General features: G+C 35.4%; 1 protein-coding gene across 3 annotated transcripts in view; it reads right to left on the bottom strand.

Annotated features, from left to right (window-relative positions):
* Positions 1 to 3,869: 3,869 nt before the first annotated feature.
* LOC138703743 (heparanase-like) overlaps positions 3,870 to 18,626 on the bottom strand; it is a 28,967-nt gene continuing 14,210 nt past the window's right edge. For 2 of the 3 annotated variants that reach the window (XM_069831877.1, XM_069831875.1), the window contains 5 exons: positions 16,485 to 16,731; positions 15,247 to 15,374; positions 11,329 to 11,507; positions 9,388 to 9,650; positions 3,870 to 4,221 (listed from right to left, as the gene is read on the bottom strand). In XM_069831877.1, the coding sequence (XP_069687978.1) occupies positions 3,990 to 4,221; positions 9,388 to 9,650; positions 11,329 to 11,507; positions 15,247 to 15,374; positions 16,485 to 16,731 (1,049 nt within the window). In that variant the 3' untranslated portion in view covers positions 3,870 to 3,989. The remainder of the gene's footprint in view (positions 4,222 to 9,387; positions 9,651 to 11,328; positions 11,508 to 15,246; positions 15,375 to 16,484; positions 16,732 to 18,626) is intronic. The other variant, XM_069831874.1, reaches the window with a different exon arrangement.

The raw sequence follows: 18,626 nt of genomic DNA, 5'->3' as shown, positions 1-18,626 counted from the left end.
GTGTTACTTTGTTGTTTTTTTTTAATGTTTCATGTTATGTTCATGTAGTATACAACATATAATATACTATCAGTACTGAAGGACAAATTTATCTGGATGAATTGATTCTAAAATGAACAGATTGATTGATTCAGTGATGTAATACAACTTGTTACAGAATACCTACACTATTAGAGGAAAGTTCAATAACGAATATATTATTATTTTTTTTTTATCCAATGCCACCAGGTTGTCTTTTCGACATTTCTGGTCTTCTCTCCTGGCCGTGGCTTAGTTGTAACCCACTTCTGAGGTTGGGGCGCCTGGAAGGCGGAGTTACATTACACCGATGATGTGATAGGATGATTATGATAATGTGGTGCCAGGAGAGGTCTTAAATCTAAACTTAACCTAAATTTCAGACCATGGACGAACACAGGAATAATCCCCTTTAAGGAAAAATTCCTGTGCTCTAACCCGGGACCTCATGAACTATAGCCAGAAGCTCTGACCACTAGACCATGAGGCTGGTCAAAAATTAAATATGATCACCACCGTGTTGTTCAATAAGAAATAGTAACGAATATATTATATATCTGTAGATTCGCCACATCCTTGTATCAAAATACCATACTAGACTAGACGGCAGTTCGGAAGGTGGTTAGCTTCTATATGCGCCGTAGAATTTCTGGCATGTGACGTCACAAGCTTGTACAGTAGAACCAATCGGAATCAGTCTATAACAAGTACTTCCCGAGTTCGTTTGTTCACGTGTGAGTGTTTCAATACACTGAATAAGTAAAACTAACATTTACTGTGTATGTGTAAGATAAATAAATGGTAGAAGAGACTGTAAAAGGACAAGTATTGCACAGGCAGGTGCGGAAAATATTGTTTAAGGTGTATAATTATTTTAAAAACGTTGACGAGCACAACGCTGCCTGCCATCTTGATGCTGGCTGCAACGTTGCCAACGTACAAGAAACGACTGCAGAAGCATGTGGTGTGGGATTGAGAACCGTGCAAAGAATATTGTTAGTGAAGGAAAGAGGGTTTGTTTGGTGTCGTGCTTACAGTAATCAATGGCTAAGGTCATTATTATCTTTTGATAATTTAAATTCTCTCCTGCGCTATTTGTATTGCACGTGCGTGAAGTACGATGTGCAATGTTGTACGCTGTCTTGCTCTCTCTATCTGTCTCTCTCGACGCAAACGCTACCAGACTACCGCCTTCCGAATTGCCGTCGACTCTAACGGAAGTGCAGATGCAGCTTCAATATAAAATATACTAGACCAGATATCATGGATGAAACCTTTGTTTGGTTGTGGTAGTTCTTTTGTCACACAATAGTAAAGTTTGAAACTCGGTTCCTTGATTTTTTTATGGAAAAGTAAACAGTAATATATCGTCTCAGGCATGAGTTCGTATTTTTTGATACCGGTACCAGTGAAAGCTTATATTTTGAAAGGAATATTATCACAAGAAGTAACAAGTGTAGGCTATTCTGTTTTATCTTAACTGAGTACATTCGAACTTGATTCATTTCAAAATCTTAACAATTTTGCCCGAAAACAAATAAAGTTTCATATACCGTAACCGCAATGAATGGCTCCTTTACAAGTTTAAAAACAAAGTGAATTCATGGTCGTAGATATGGGGAAAAAACATTAATAAAAGCTGCGTAGATTGTCAACGTCAGCACTAATTAAAATATGTAGGCTAGGATGACCAGATTCACATCGATAAAAAAGGGGATTTAAAGCTTCGAAAAGGACGACATTGTTCGAAAAAAGAGAACAGAAAATATGTAGGCTACTTAGATTTACAGTTAGGCCTATATTATACATAAAATTACGTCAATATCTATTTTATTACAAAATATTTACAGTACAGATTTAGGCTTATATCATACTTAAAAGTATGTTAATATCTATTTTATTACAAAATATTTACAGTACAGATTTAGGCTTATATCATACTTAAACGTATGTTAATATCTATTTTATTACAAAATAATTATGATAAAACCTAATAATAATGATTTTAGTCAGTCACATATGAAAGTCAAGGGAACTATAATTATTAAAGTGCACAGAAAATATTATTTAAATTTAGGCTTAGGCCTACAGTAGCGGACGGTGGGTTTGAAAGTTGAGGAGGCCAAGACGTAACTGATGAGAATATAAAATGAGACGTACCTCATTACCAAGCGCAGAATTTATAGGTTTTAAGAAACTAAAATTAGGTTTTCCAATTTATGTTTTAGGATTTTAAATCTTATGATTAGAAATTTATATGATTTTATGGGAAAAAAATAAAAATGAACAACATAATGTTAATATATTACAACGGCTTGGCAAAGATTGCCTCTCTTTAGGACATTTCAAGTCCTAACTTACGAATTAGGTCTTTTTAGGTCATATTGAATTTAAGAATGTTACTCTTCACTACATAAAACGAACAAGAAAAGCAATATTTCGAGACAATATTTGAGGAGAAAAATTCGCTCCGGCGCCAGGGATCCATAATAATATTTCGAGAGTAACGAGATAGCAACAAAATTGATTCGAACCTAAGAATCTGCGGCTTGCTCATTACTGTTACATAGTCTAATTTTACAGCAAATTAACTCAACGATCCTCTTTCTTCTCAAACCGATCAATTAGGCCACAACATACTGAACAACTGCTACTAGAAGAAGCTAGAGACAAATCTGCATTTGTTTCTAAACTCTCGATATATTTAATATACTGTATAAATAAATATATCTCGTAACACAAAAGAAAAAATAACAGGAACACCCGCAAACAAGAGAAAAATCTAACAACATAAAAGAAAACTTTTACGCAGGGAGAGAGAACTAACAACACGTGACTTAAATTTCTAAAACCAAGAAGAGAGAAAGAGAGAGAGCTTCCCAATACAGCCGAAACCAGCTGTGACTATAAGCAGTACAGTTGTCAGCAGTGGTAGGACGTCTCCAAATTCGGCTCCCCTTGCGCGTTGTAGTCAAGTTTAAATATTCCGCTAACCAGCTATCTTATTGGTTGAACTGCTGTTGTCATGGTTACCGGGGAGTAGAGTGATGTAGCCGACTCCTCTCTCCCATTCTCGCATAGACACTGGAGGCTGCTAGATGTCGACTGTACAGGTTACATAGCTATCTGTTATTTTTCAGTACGAATTATTTGTACTATCTACAGTCCTAGATCACATATAAGGCTACAGTATAGCATGCAGGCATTACCAACTGGATGTGGTCGACTTTACGCAACTTAAATCTTAGTCATAGTGAATAGTAAAATTAATATAAAAGGAAAAATGTTCGTCATTTGCTGTAACTTGCTTGTGATCTTAATTCAGCTAGAATTATTATTGCCATATTGCGTTGTGGTAAAATATTAGGGGAGACATGGCCTCCCTTGCCTCCCCTGAAAATCTGCCGCTATAGGCCTATATTATAGCCTACTTAAAATTATGTCAATATCTATTTTATTACAGCATACTTATGATAAAACTTAATAATATAAAATGATTTTACAGTTAGCTACATATGAAAGCAACGACCATAACAAGTAGGGGCAAAGAGTATATACCATCGATGCTGCAAATTAGTTGAAAAATGAGTCAAACCAGATAATTTCAAATTATCAGACATACAAGTTACGAAAAGGACATTTCTTGAGTTTTTAAAAATCCGCCCGGACCTCAGACAAAGGGCTGAAAAGAAGGACATGTCTGGACAAAAGAGGACGTCTGGTCACCCTAGCTTTTTGTGTTTCCAGTCTGAAGTCGTATTTCCAATTGGTACAGCAGGCATTTTGAATGAAATTCAATGCATAGTAATTAGCTTGGAATTAATTACTTTACATTTTTTATTCGCTTAATCTTAAAAAATACTAAACTCAGTTCACCTTTCAGCAAATTCATCCAGATGATTCAGAGCAGAGTTAAATCACTGACTGCTCTTCACTAAAACACTTTAATATGGGTTTGGAATTTATACAATCTAGCTCTCATATTTAAAAAATTCATAAGTAGGCCATCCTACATTATACCTTGCAGGCACAGCCTTACTAGGCTTGTGACATGCAGGAGCATACACATCCTCTATTACCCAGAATGCCATTGAGAAGACAGGCATGATGAGTGGCTTACTTATATTTAACACCTTTGGCTCAAATTCTGGAAGTGATCCATCGGGATTGAGCTGAAGCTCCTTTCCATTTAGCAGGATATGCCTGTATGGAAAAAAAAAAAAACATCAGAATTCATAAGATTATCCTTTTGGGAAAACTAGTATATACAAATAATGTGAAACAAAGTGCTTCCAGGAACAGATATAATAAACTGAGTACCAGTGCTAATATTATTATTTCGGAAGAAAATACAGAAAATTCTGCTATATCACAAGGTCCCAATATAGGACAACATTATCCATTTCAAATATTAACTGGCGAACTTACTCGTGTTAATTATCAGTGGTGTAGCGTCAATGTAAGCTAAAAAGCTCAGCTTCCCCAGTTAATAATAATTTCATAATAAACCTGCAGTTTATGGAGAAAATTATTTATTAATTTTAATAGAATTTATATTTACGCGTTAAATATTGTGATGCGGCAGCTCAGGATGATTTGTGATGCAGCAGTAAACAAGAAGCCTGCACACACCAGCTTCCAAGCAGACTGGTTTCTTCTGTGTAATCCACCCCGCAGATTTTCCATCCCTTTCTAACTAAGCTACCCTAGTCGCAAGGCTCGCAAGAAGCTAGCTTTAACATTTAAAATCTTTCCGAGTTATCCCTTGTCGTCAGTTGTGTTCAGTTGAAGTGTTAGTGTGCATTGTGGCTGATATAATAAATAATGAGCGAAATAACAGTTCCTGACACTAATTTACTTGAATTTTTTTAGAACAATTGTATTATCAAGACTGCCTTACGAACAAAAGTGTGATTTAAAAAACAAATGACCGACTCCCTTGCTGTCAAAGAAGGACACAACCAAAAGACAGGCGGATACTTAAGTAATGATACTAATATTGTGATTTCTCTAAGTATGACAGGGAGTGAGCTAATGTTATACGTATACGTGTCTATTTGTTAAGAGATATGTGTAAACCGTGAAATCATATTTTATTACGTATCATTTGAGGTCATGCCTTATTTGTGTTACTTACGAGGTTCCAACCAATCTTCGACTGCTGACTTGACATTGACTACTATTTATTTTAAGACTGTATTTTTGTAATACGTTTTCTCATATTGCATGAAAGACAACTTGAGTTAGCTTCCCCTGCTCAAAATTTCATGCTACGCCACTGTTAATTATGTAAGCATGTGCGGCTTACAGCTGTTTCGGTGTTACTTGACACCATCATCAGAGCCTTCTGGGTCTTGGCGTCATTTCGACATCTCTGCCTGTTGTGTGGGTGCGTTCGTGTGATGAAGAGTTGTGTCAAATAGTGTGTGTGTTGAGAATTTGATTAGGGTGTGTTTTGGTGTGCCTGTATATTTCATATTGTTCTAGTGTGTTGAGTTTTTGGTTTTTGGGTTGTATGTGTAGGATTTCCATGTCTGTATTTATGTTACTGTATGTGTGGTTAGCATTGGTTATGTGTTCGGCATATGTAGATGTATTGTATCCTCTGGTTATTACTTTAATGTGTTCTTTGTACCGAGTTTGAAATGATCTGCCTGTCTGTCCAATGTAGAAACTGTCGCAACTATTGCATGTGAGTTTGTATACGCCTGTGTGGTTGTATTTATTTGTTTGTGTGTTGAGATGTCTTTGTAGTGTGTTTTTTGTTCTGTATGCTGTGTTGTATTTCTGTTTTCTGAAGGAGGATGCGATCTTATGTGTGTTTTTGTTTTCGTATGTTAGTGTGATGTATTTCTTGTGTTCTTATGTTTGTGTTGTATTTTGTTGTTCGCCAGTTAATCAATTATTTATATTCAAGTGTTAAAAGTAGTGTACGCAAGATTCAAAATGGATTATCCATTTCACTTCCATGTATGCACTACAAGCACTCTATATACAGTCAATTCTGGATATAGTGAACCTAAATCTTTGGTCCCAACCCCTATATATTAAAAAGTACATTAATATTTCCGATTATAGTGAACCCTCACTTTGGTTATAGTGAACTTTTAAAAATTGAAATTACAAGAGTTGTATCCTGAAAAATTCTTACTTGAAGTCGGACCTTCTTGTATAAAATTGAAAAAAGGTGTTGAGAACAACATTCTATGTTTCTTACTCCTTTAGTCAATGAACAAAGGTAGGATTAGTGATTCCTAGACAATGAGCTGTACTGTAAATCCAGGCAACGCGTGACAACCTTGCCTCACTCCACCATTGAAGGGTTGCCATTCTGTTCTCAGGCACACTACTCTACCGTTATTTCTAATCCACCACTGTCAAAGGGTTGCCTTTTGCTTTCAGAAACATTTCCATTATGACGGATAGCATCCAAACAATGGAAAATGAAATTGCCTTCTTTTATTAAAAGGGGATGGACATTATGTCCAAAGCATAAATGAAGGTAAGATTTCGATGGCTTTCAAAGTCCATCAATCCCTTCCCAGTTTCCATTAAGTGACCCGGGAAATTCCAAAGCTGAGTACACAGTCACACCATAACAGTGTTTGTCATTTCTATCTGATCAGTCTGTTTCTAATGTTCGAACAGTGAATGTACTGGATAAAAATGTCGAAGAGTAAAGTGTTTTCTTTGGAAGATAAGGCGAATATTATAAGTGATACTGAACGTGGTCTTTTGCAAGCAGATGTGGGTCGACAGCATAGCTTAAGTAAATCAACTGTGAGTAATACTATACAGTGTAATCCATTCCACAAATATGAAATATTTTAATTACTGTACAGTACTTTATTTTCTTGTTCACAATTTCATTCATTCCTGTCTAAGGTTAGGGGAGAGACACTTCGGACTTAGTGAACCTCGGATATAATATGCAGAGGTTCACTATATCCGGAGTTGACTGTATATGTATTATATTTATATCTTTGAGTAGCAGTTTGTGGTACGTATAATCCATGTTATATCCAGGACACAGAACACAACATTAAAATCCAGAACAATCCTGAAAAATCCAGGACATCTGGCAAAAAATAAACACACACTCTCTCTCTCTCTTTTTTTTTTTTCTTTTATACCCAGTTGTCTGTAAATACATTATGTAAGTTCAACTGTGAAGTTGTTATAGCACATGTATCAATTTTAAATCATTCTAAATGTTCTTCTTATCCTTTCCGAAATAAAAAGTCTGCAATCAAAATGAATAAACTACAGTAAAATCCCTCGTATCCGGCACCCGAATAACCGGCGAAACCAAAACAACGGCACTTTTAGCGAGACCAAAAAAAAAAATCATTCATGCAAAAGAGAAGAGTCTGACGAAGATGTGAGTGGTTTTCGTAGATCGCACATGCCACATATCGTGTTTACTCTTTACACAGTTCAAACGTGAAAACATAGACAAAAAAACTGTATATCCCTAGAGTAGAGGGTAGCATCGGTAATCTGTTACTTGGACTTTGCAAACAATGCGCAGAGATGACACTTTTCAATTTAACACTTGAACTTGCCCGTTTCGAAGGGGTGTTGGATGAGTCTAAATACGAAAGTGTGAAATTTTCTGTTCCTACAGCATGTAAAAGTTTCATTCGAGTGATGGATAGTATCATGGCTATTACCACTAAACACTGCTATTGCACAGTGGATTCCGTGAAACACAAGCGAAATGTTATTACGTTCAAATCGTCGAGCGCTACTTCATAGTATAGTTGCGACGTTGGCTACACTGCTCTTCACGTCACATGACTCACATTTAAAATTGTCATAAGGTTACGAAAACTTTTAGTATTTTTTACGCTATTATATATTACTGTATTACAATAATTATGAACTGATGAATGTACATTACTGTATTCAGTACTAAAAATAAGCATTGTACGTATTTCAGAACTTTATTTTTAATTATCTATATGAAAATTACTAAATTTCAACATGGAAAGAAATTTTTGTGCAGTACAGTGTGTTTTTACATAACCTATAAACGTCAGTGGCATATGCTGAACCTGGAGTTTGGGTGTTGTTAAAAATATATAGTTGGTCTATCTCGCACAATTATTATAGGCCAAAGTGAAATATCGGGTCAACATTAATTGCCATTTTTAATATATAATTTAGTATTGTTTATATTTAATAACTAGGCGGCGGATGTTGATGACCTAAAAATCTACTTAAAGTGATCATTAAAATGCCCTTAAACTAATGGAAAAATGACATAAAATTAAAAGAAAATGACATTTAAATATTATTCAAAGTACTCGCACCACAACTTCTTAAAAATTAATCACCTTGTTTCAATGACTGCCCTGCAAATGCCGGAGAAAGGAGGCAACTACAAATAACGTTATTCAAAATTGCATTATTTATGATCAAACAATAACCATGGACAGCAAAATAACCTGTTTGAAGTTCCACAACCCGCTAACTATTCTACATTTTCATATTGTGAAATAGAAAAATGTCTAGTGTATTGTTTGCTTTTTGTTTTATATTGTTGCACTAAATTCGGAAGTGGAGGGGTAGGTCTACCCTTATTCACTATATGTAATTTCTCTTCTCGTGGGCGAGAAGAGAATGGCTTTTGCAAAAGATCTTTTACAGTGTACATTTCCAAGTGCTATTATCGTTAAATAAGTAATTTAAATTGTTCACCTGCGCTGGCACACAACTATGAACCCTAGTAAAACCTAAACACAGCAAATTCACTCACACAAACAGTAAACACACATGTCAAACACAATATTTTGTAACGCTACAGTTGACAAGTTGAGCTGCCTGTATACAGGACGATCTGCGAGCTTGAGAGAAGCGAGTATCCCCACCATGCCACCTTGCGTGTGCAGAGAATTATAGCAGTAACTCTCAGCAGGGGATGTTCTTTTGTACGGACAGGACAACCAGACCAGAACTCATCCCACTTCGTCAGGCAGAGCGTACGTTATAAAACGAAAGCCGTTCTGGGGATGGTGTGCACATTTAACCAGCAGGCATTTAAAATATTTATATGGTAATAAATTAAAATTAGTCTTGAACTACATACGTCAACTTCCAATTAGATTACCAAGCATTTAAATTGTAATAAATTAAAATTATTGTTGTTGCATTATATAAAACAACTTAAAATAAAAAATGAGATTACCGAATTTACAGGGTGTCCAGCGCACACCTTGAACACCCGTAATATACGCCCCTGATAAACGTATTTTCCAATTATCCAGCAAAATCAGTTATCTGGCACTGGCTTTGTCCCACAGTTGCCAGATACGAGGAATTCTACTGTATATAGGAGCATAATGCTAGCCACGTGTCAAACCTCACCTGGATTTCAGAATTATGTCAGCAGTTAGTACATATGCCAACACGCTCTTCGCGAATGGCAGGCCTGTCAGTGTGACATGAGCCTCTTGGTTCAAAAGGTTCATACCGAACAAGGTTACAGCACCATGCTGACGTGCACAGTGACAATACAAGCGCACATGTCCTTGTTCACCTTCACATTTCGTATGTAGAATGTTGTCTGTATCCATGCCCAGTACTGCAGGTCCAACCAATTTCTTGTAGAGCACTGATATCCACCAGTCCTGTTTTATTAGGAATTACGATAATTTAATTACATTTTTCGCATTAACATTTCAGAATCACAAGTTTAATCAACGAATTCCAATGTTATACAATTCTAGGATTGCCATGTTTTTAAACGAAAATAAGGAAAACTTTGGAAATGATTGCCGAAGTCATCTCATCATGGCATTATTCACATGTTTTATCTTTAGGAGGCTGTTACATAACTGTACACAAAAGTAATTTAAAATAAATCTCATAGCATTATAATACTTACAACTTGCGTCGTATTCATTCATAGACTTTTGCTTATCTTTATATTACTGTACATATTTACCACTTGATTTGCATTCATTCAAAAATTTTACATCACCTTTTACATGTTTGAAAACTCTGTACGAAGTAGCTACAAATTTGTTGTGGATTCAGTCCTAATAAGTTCAGCAGAACTTCAATTTTTTACATCAGTCCACTTGTTTTACTGATTTGGAATTGAATGGATTATATCAGCTGATTGTTTATGCATATGACGTGAATATGTTAGGAGAAAATTCACAAACTATTAGGGAAAACAAGGGAATTTTACTTGAAGCAAGTAAAGATATAGGTTTGGAAGTAAATCCCGACAAAACAAACTATATAATTATGTCTCGTGACCAAAATATTGAACGAAATGGAAATACAAAAACTGGAAATTTATCATTTGAAAAGGTAGGATGATTCAAATATTTTGGAGCAACAGTAACAAATATGAATGACACTTGAGTGGAAATTAAAAGCAGAATAAATATGGGAAATGCGTGTTATTATTCGGTTGAGAAGCTTTTGTCATCCAGTCTGCCCTCAAAAAAGCTGAAAGTTCGAATTTATAAAACAGTTATATTACCGGTACCGGTTGTTCTGTATGGTTGTGAAACTTGGATTCTCACTTTGAGAGAGGAACAGAGGTTAAGGGTATTTGAGAATAAGGTGCTTAGGAAAATATTTGTGGCTAAGAGAGATGAAGTTACAGGAAAACTGACAAAGTTACACAATGCAGAACTGCACGCATTGTATTCTTCACCTGACATAATTAGGTACATTAAATCCAGACATTTGAGATGGGCAGGGCATGTAGCACATATGTGTGAATTCAGAAATGCATATAGAGTGTTAGTTGGGAGGCCGGAGGGAAAAATACCTTCGGGGAAACCGAGAAGTACATGGGAGGATAATATTAAAATGGATTTGAGGGCAGTGGGATATGATGATAGGGACTGGATTAATCTTGCTTGGGTTAGGAACAGATGGCAGGCTTTTGTGAGGGTGGCCATGAACCTGCAGGTTCCTTAAAAGCCATTTTTAAGTAAGTCAGTCCTCTTGTTACTCAACATTGGAAACATCCTTTCAATATGGGCATTGTATCCTAGAACGCTCGTTACAAAACATAACACTTTTTATAATTTGGCACATTAATACAGAAATTTTAGCAATAAAATGCAATTACTGAATAAATAGATAAAACTTTATGAAACAGGAAGAAAACACTGGCAAAAAAGTGAGATTGGAGACTGAACAAAATGTGCGCAAAATACGGTAAAACCCGTAAAATACGGAGACCTGGAAACCCTAACTTCATTGCTAACACTCCCATCCACTATTAACTTAATGAACTGAAAAATTAATGTTAGTGTCGTAAGCAAAAGAAAAGATACTCACAGGCAAAGGTTCCACGTCTTTATCTACCAATCCATAATTGCTGCCATATAATGACTGTCGCATCACAACATCAAGACCCAGACGGGCTGCCATGCCAAGCTTGTCCAGCCATAGGAACCCAGCAACATAGCGGTCTGACAGACCAGCAGTACCCCCGCCATAAGCTGAACCTGTTTCACCTGTAAGGGTAATGCACTTTCAGTCTGGAATAAGAAGACCAACTGAAAATTGACACAGAATACTGATATTCCATGTAGTAGTGGTGGAGCTAAGGTGTAAATACTGGGTAGGCTGAAAAACTCTGCTTACCTTATATCTTTTTATACAGTTCATGTTTCTCGGCTTTTGTGTCAAAATTTTTTGACCGTATAACAATATAATTTAATTCTACATCTTGATTACACAACTTTTAACACTGTATCACTTCGGAATATGTATAATAAGAACTTTCTTGTGTTAAATTTTAACGTACCTTGTTAACATGTATCGACCTATTTTGGGTCATCTTCAGAACTGGTCGTTGTTGGTCTTCCTGTGAGGGTGCGTTCGTAGTGTAGAATCAAAGAGTGTATGTGTTTTGAAATTGAGTTGTGTGTTGAGAATATCGTTGGGGTGTGTTTTCGTGTGTCTGTATATTTCATATTGTTCTGGTGTGTTGAGTTTCTGGCTTTTTGGTTGGATGTGCAGTATTTCCATGTCTGTGTTGATGTCTCTGTAGGTGTGGTTGGCATTTGTGATGTGTTCTGCATATGTGGAGGTGTTTTGTAATTTTGTTAGGGCTGTGATGGCGCCCACACCCACAGAGACATCAACACAGACATGGAAATACTGCACATCCAACCAAAAAGCCAGAAACTCAACACACTAGAACAATATGAAATATACAGATACACGAAAACACACCCCAACGATATTCTCAACACACAACTCAATTTCAAAACACATACACTCTTTGACTCTACACTACGAACGCACCCTCACAGGAAACGAGAGGCGCCAAGACCAACAACGACCAGTTCTGAAGATGACCCAAAATAAGTCGAAATATGTTAACAAAGTACGTTAAAATTTAACACAAGAAAGTTCTTATCATACATAATTTAATTGTCTCTCAGAGCACCCTGTCAGCCAAGGATATTTCTTATACCATGAAAATTGAAATGTTCTATTTTGTCATCCTCCAACTGCTATTTTAATATGTAAATGTAGTGTCGATCTCCTATTTTTGTAACCTCATTTTGTTTCATATGCCGAAGTTCAAAATGATTTCTCTTTTAATTCTCCAAATAATGACCTCAATGCTCTCTCAGTATGAGCCATTTTACAAAAAGTTAGTATGTAATACACACACGCATGCACTTTTGATTAAAGTAACACTCAACAATGCAGCACATTCACAGAATACCAACATAGCAAGGCGTATTATATCGCTGTTGAGGCTAGCCACACTTTCTAGTGAATCAATGCCCCCCCCCCTCCCTGGCTTCCCCTCAAGCTTGCAAGTGCTGCTGCCTGTGAGGAAGGCCATCGTGCCTTGCTATGAGGCTTCTGCCACAAGCTTCTCACACTGAACTGTGCGTCCTGGAATGACTGCCAACACTGAATGTAATATATGGAAGTGTTACAATACATTGTTATTACGAACTTACACTGTTACTAGATATAATAACTGAAATTTTTCGGGTAGACTAAACCTCAAAAGCCTCTTAAGAGCTCCGCCACTAATTCCATCACTATCACACTATTAACTCTATCTAATCTAGTTCACATTTTATTTTTAAAGCCTACTTATGCTTCTTTTATAACAAATCATATTTCTGTGAAATTCTGCTTTTGTTGTTATTCATATATACAAGTCCTCACTGCTACTAGTGGAATATAAAACTGAAAACTTATTTCTACAGATTATTTTCCATTCCCTCGCGAAATTAACTTTTAATCACTCCTCACGAATTGCATTATGTGCTCTCCACAATTGTTAACACTGACAGAATAAGTTTTCCGCTGCTACTCTCTTTCAAATGAAAGGAATTAATTTAGTATTCATGTAAAATGTGTCACTATTAATTCACATTATTTTTATACATTTTTTACAGAAGAAAACTTCCCTCTTTCAACAAGTTTTCGTAAGTTTTGTTCGTACTTTGTTGAACTTTGTGTCCTGCTTGTCTTGCTATTTTCATTAATGTTGCTCAAACTGATATCATTTCCAATGCTCCTCGACACTAATCCCCTAATTTTCTCCTTCAGGACTCTTCTATTTCTCTCCATTTCTTCCGAATTTACTGCCGACTCCTTAATGCTTTCGAGACACTCTTCTACACTAAAGCTCAAGTTGTTAATCTTTAATTTATCTCTGCATAGTTTTGCAAACTGACCTCTTTTTCTAGCTTCTTTCAGGAAAGGAACCAAAACTCGTCTTCTGCTCCTTACTTCATACTCCAATCATTGTCCATTCTGATGGAAGTGTTCCCTAGCAACCTTCTGTTTCTCACGATCTTATCCTTCGTTGTCATGCTCTTGAATTTCACTAGTATAGGCCTAACTTGATCTGGATTGCGATTTCGATTTCTTCTCCCTATTCTAAATACATCCACAATTTGTCCGTCGCTCAAATCCATTCCAAAAAACTCCCAACACACTCCTATTATCTTCTCGTATGTTTCACCACTATGTTCCTTTTCCTTCTCTTCTACTCCAAAAAATATCAAGTTCTTTCTCCTCTTTTCCTCTTCTAAGTGCTCCCATTTGCTTTTCAAACCTTCATTTTCTTGTTGGATTACTTCCATCTTCTTCCTCATCTCCTCTATGGTCTCCTTCAGTGCTACCAAATCTTGTTTAATTTCAACGTCTTCCATTTCACTCCGGCTTCTTTCACAGGTCAATGCCTCTGCTACGCTTACTTCCACTGACTTGCACAAACAAACCTCCACACTCGGCTGCTAGCTTAAGACTGAGTACTACAGTGGGACCCCGATTATCCGTCACTCTATTAACCGATTGGTGAATTATCCGACTGTCTTTCTGTCAGATTTTTTTGTTACAGAAATATATGAAGTGCTGTACATTATATTAGCACATTATTTTTCTGGAGAGGGTTATTGCAAGGCTTCAAACCTTACACAGTACGGTCTAATGTTTGAGTTGTCGTGATGTATAACTTCTATATTAAATGCCTTCCACAGGTATCAAAAGAAATAGTGTTGTGCTAAGTATAAAAAAGTAGAAATAATTTAGTGGCTTAGGGAACGAGAAACTGTGGTTCATCTCAGAATACAAGACTGGCGTCACAACCGTGTGCAATATGATAAAAATCGAGGCTAAAATCTATAAAGTATGTAAATATACAACTTGAGACCTCCACTATTTCTATCTTCCCACAGAGGTCATTACAAGGAGTTTTCTTGCCCCTTAAAAACTCGTCGTTAACAACCAGGCATAAATCAGTGAATTTCTGCTACACTAACTAGCATGTTGAATACAAGGCCATAGAGAAAATTACGAAAGTGTAAGCATTATTCACTAAATTTACGAAAATGTTTTATGGTACGGATTATCCGATTTTTTCGATTAACCGTTCAACCTACCCCTTTCATTACCACGGATAATAGAGGTTCTACTGTAGTTATTTTAGTCTCTCCTTCCCATTTTATGTAAACCTATTTAAGGGGGGGGGAGTAATCTCTGAGATTTGTTGAAAAGGGGTTCTACTGTAGAAGTGAATTCATTTATTCTAATGATCACTATATTATGAGTCTATATTAAATGTATTTCTTCTTATAGAACTTAATCCTACTATACAAGTTTTAAAATAAGTCTGGAAGTTTTTTAGTGCCTTTTATTCAAACATTCGTCTATTATTAATTTAAGTTACATTGATTCGAGTTGAATTGCTTCTAAGGACTGCTATATACTCACTTAGCCAAATGGGGAGAGGTATCCCTGTGGTTACTTTGAGCACAGCAGAAATTTGACATGCCAGAACATTTAACACATCAGGGCTTACAAAGTCCTCAAGTCTTGCTTTCCTTCCATTTAGGTAATACCTGAATCACACAAGACGATATATCTTTAATTCATACTTTAGTACCTATAGTATTTGTCAGATATATTTTACAAACACTAACAATATAATATTTAGAAATCGCGCACCACACCACACACAAACTCATATCAATTCTTCTTAATACCCACTACTATGGTTAAGACACCCATTTACAATATTATCCTAACGAATATTCCAAAATTATATGACCGAGTGAAAAGGCACAATTTATGGGAGATGCTAAAACCTTATCAAGCTCCAAATAATTTATTAAATGCAGTACACAATCTCTATGAAAAACAATTAGTAAACATTAAATTACATCGTGAAAGAACAACAGAAGCTTTTGAAATAAATTAAAACTCAGGCAAGGTTGTGGTCTCTCTCAATTATTATTAATTTTATACTTTGAAAAAATAATTCAGAAATGAAAATCTTTAAAGCCCCCAGAGACATATACAGTATTGACAGGAATACAATATTATGAACAGACGAATCTGTTTTCAAACTTAAATCAATTCTCACAAAACATAACATGAAGTTTTTAGAGACAAAATCAAGTTAACAGCAGTAACTTAGACTTTCTAGGGTAAAAATATCGATAAACCACAAAAAATTGAACAGATACAGAATGTTATGTGTTTTAGACACAACATTTCACAGTTCGAACATAAAATGACATTGTGAGAAAATTCATAAAATATAACTAAGTGGAATTTACAAAGGCGATTGAAAACAGGTGGAGAAAAAATATTCAAATTAAATACACAACATAATTTCAAAACCAGTTCTTCTCTATGAATGTGAATGATGGACTCTTCGTTAACATGATAAAACCAGAATAAACAGTTCACATATGAGATTCCTGTATTCTTTAAGTTGAGTAACTAACATTAAGAAGCAAAAGTAGAAGTCACAAACTTCCTACTTCCTCTATGCCACTGAAATGTTACTAGCAGTAAATTATTATTAGTAAGGCTAAATATTCCTAGAATTAAGTATTAGTAATGACTGGTACGCAATTCATTTTGAATACAAAGGTTACTAAAAAGGATAAACATGCAGAAAGTCACCTCATATTTCTGCTTCCCATGGAAGCTCGCATACTTACTGGTGCCACGTAATAGCATTGATTACACGACTGGCTTTATTCAGAAAGTTCCTGAGGTACCGCATTGGCTTCTCCTGCACTTCGAATGTTTGTCTCTGTAGTCTTGGGTGGGTCACATCTGGTCCAACTATTAGGGACTTTCTATAGCGAGGGTATGACCACAGAATGTCAGACAATTTCATGAAGTCCTGTGCCAACTGATCTGCAGGCACTGTAGTCCCAAACACGTGGAGGAAAGAGTTTGGTTCTGGAAAAGAAAAACAGTCGCACACTTTTCATCATCCATTTCTTGGCTCATAAATCGATAATATATTAAATTGGAAAAATTATATTAAAGAAATTACCTCCAAACTAAATTCAGCATGTTTTGCTATTAGATCTATGCAAGAGATAGCAAATAGCAATACTTTAAAACAGTATACTTTACATACTTCCAGTCGATAATGAGTTTTGGAATAATATTGTGGGAACATACACTTTGAAATCGAAATTGTATAAAATGAGCTATGTAATAATGCCTGATATAAATTACGTTATGTAATAAAATGTAAGTTCGTTTGAGACGGGCAGGGCATTTAACACATATGGATGAATGCAGAAATGTGTGTTAGGAGACCGAGACGTAGATGGGAGAATAATATTAAAATGGATTTGAGGGAGGTGGGCTCATGTAAGGGCAGCAATGAACCTCCAGGTTCTGTAAAAGTAATTTGTAGTAAAAAAAAAAAGTTAATAGTATATTACGATACAAGGTTGGGAAGTGCTTTTTACAAAATCGAGAAAATTTTAAAAAATAAGCAGAGCGAGTGTTTCAATTTCCAACATTTTGTAATGCACTTCACAAACGTGTATTGTACAACACTTTTGCACGATAATATTTTTAAAATTGCAAATACTATATATTTGCATTGAAAATTTAGAGCAATATTATTCCAAAGCCTTCGCAAGACTGCACTGTAATGGTAACTAAGTAACAATAAGTGCACTGTAATGAGTCTATTTCAGTATAGTTTTATGTTATGAAGAATGGCTTCCCCAGGAACAAGTTTTTGTGTGGGAATTCTAACTTTTAAAGACTAACAACAATAGCTGGAAATACAGCAAAAAATATGATCATGCAAAAAAAAAAAAAAACATTACAAAAGTTATATAGCCAAATAAAGTATTTAGTCTGTATACAAAAAGCACTCAAAAGTTACAAATATTCTTTCTTTCAATAATATTATCATTAACTGTTTGTGTACATCTTAAATCTGATTAGTGAAATATGTTACTGGTCAGCGAAGCATGAAATGGAGGGGGAAAGGAACTGGCCACCCTACCCTATCTCTTGGCTCAATTGCCTCATGAATGATGCCTTATTAGCATCACTTATGAGGTTCCAATCTGTCTTCGGTCAGTTCACTAAATAACAACAATATAATAAAACTCTTTATCCATGACCATAACGAAAAACATGCCTTTACTAAATACTTTTGCGTTTGTAAATTAGGCTTTTATTCAACATTACTTTATTTCACTAGTGAGATAAAGACTTTACCTCACAGTTTGAACTTTATCTCACAGTTCATTAGTATTTTTCTAGTACCCGGGCACACACATATACTTTTCCATTCAACTATTTATTACTCAAAAAGTTAATATATTAATTACTTGATGTCACTACCTCTACTTCTCTATTACCATTTCCTAAATATACATACACTCAATCTCCTTCTCTTTTCTCTATCTACTACGTCGTAATTTGTGCATTGCATTCATATTTTTTTTTTTAAATTCGTAATAATTTACCTTTTGGGAGGCGAGGAGACTTGAACCTACGAAGTTGGGTTTATAGGATTTTAAAACAACATGCGTTAGCCAACTGAGCTAAACAGACACGATAATAAATTACGTTTTAATATTCCTCTTAAGTTTACAGAAGTAAAATGAGAAATTATTTTAATCACATTATTCCCGTGAACACTTGTAAATAATCCCTGAAACTTCAAAAAGACGAAAATACACGTTTAAAATGAAAAAAATATATATTAAAATTATATAATTAATTGTAATTTGTTATTTATCCAACGCCTTAGATACCATTCTTCACTAATCACGGCCACCTACATCATAACCTACCTAGTACACGTATTGATTCTA

The sequence above is a fragment of the Periplaneta americana genome, chromosome 7 (assembly GCF_040183065.1).
Source record: "Periplaneta americana isolate PAMFEO1 chromosome 7, P.americana_PAMFEO1_priV1, whole genome shotgun sequence".
NCBI classification, from domain to species: Eukaryota; Metazoa; Arthropoda; class Insecta; order Blattodea; family Blattidae; genus Periplaneta; species Periplaneta americana.
The sequence above is the reverse complement of the archived record's forward strand: the minus strand, read 5'-3'. Positions and strand labels throughout refer to the sequence as shown.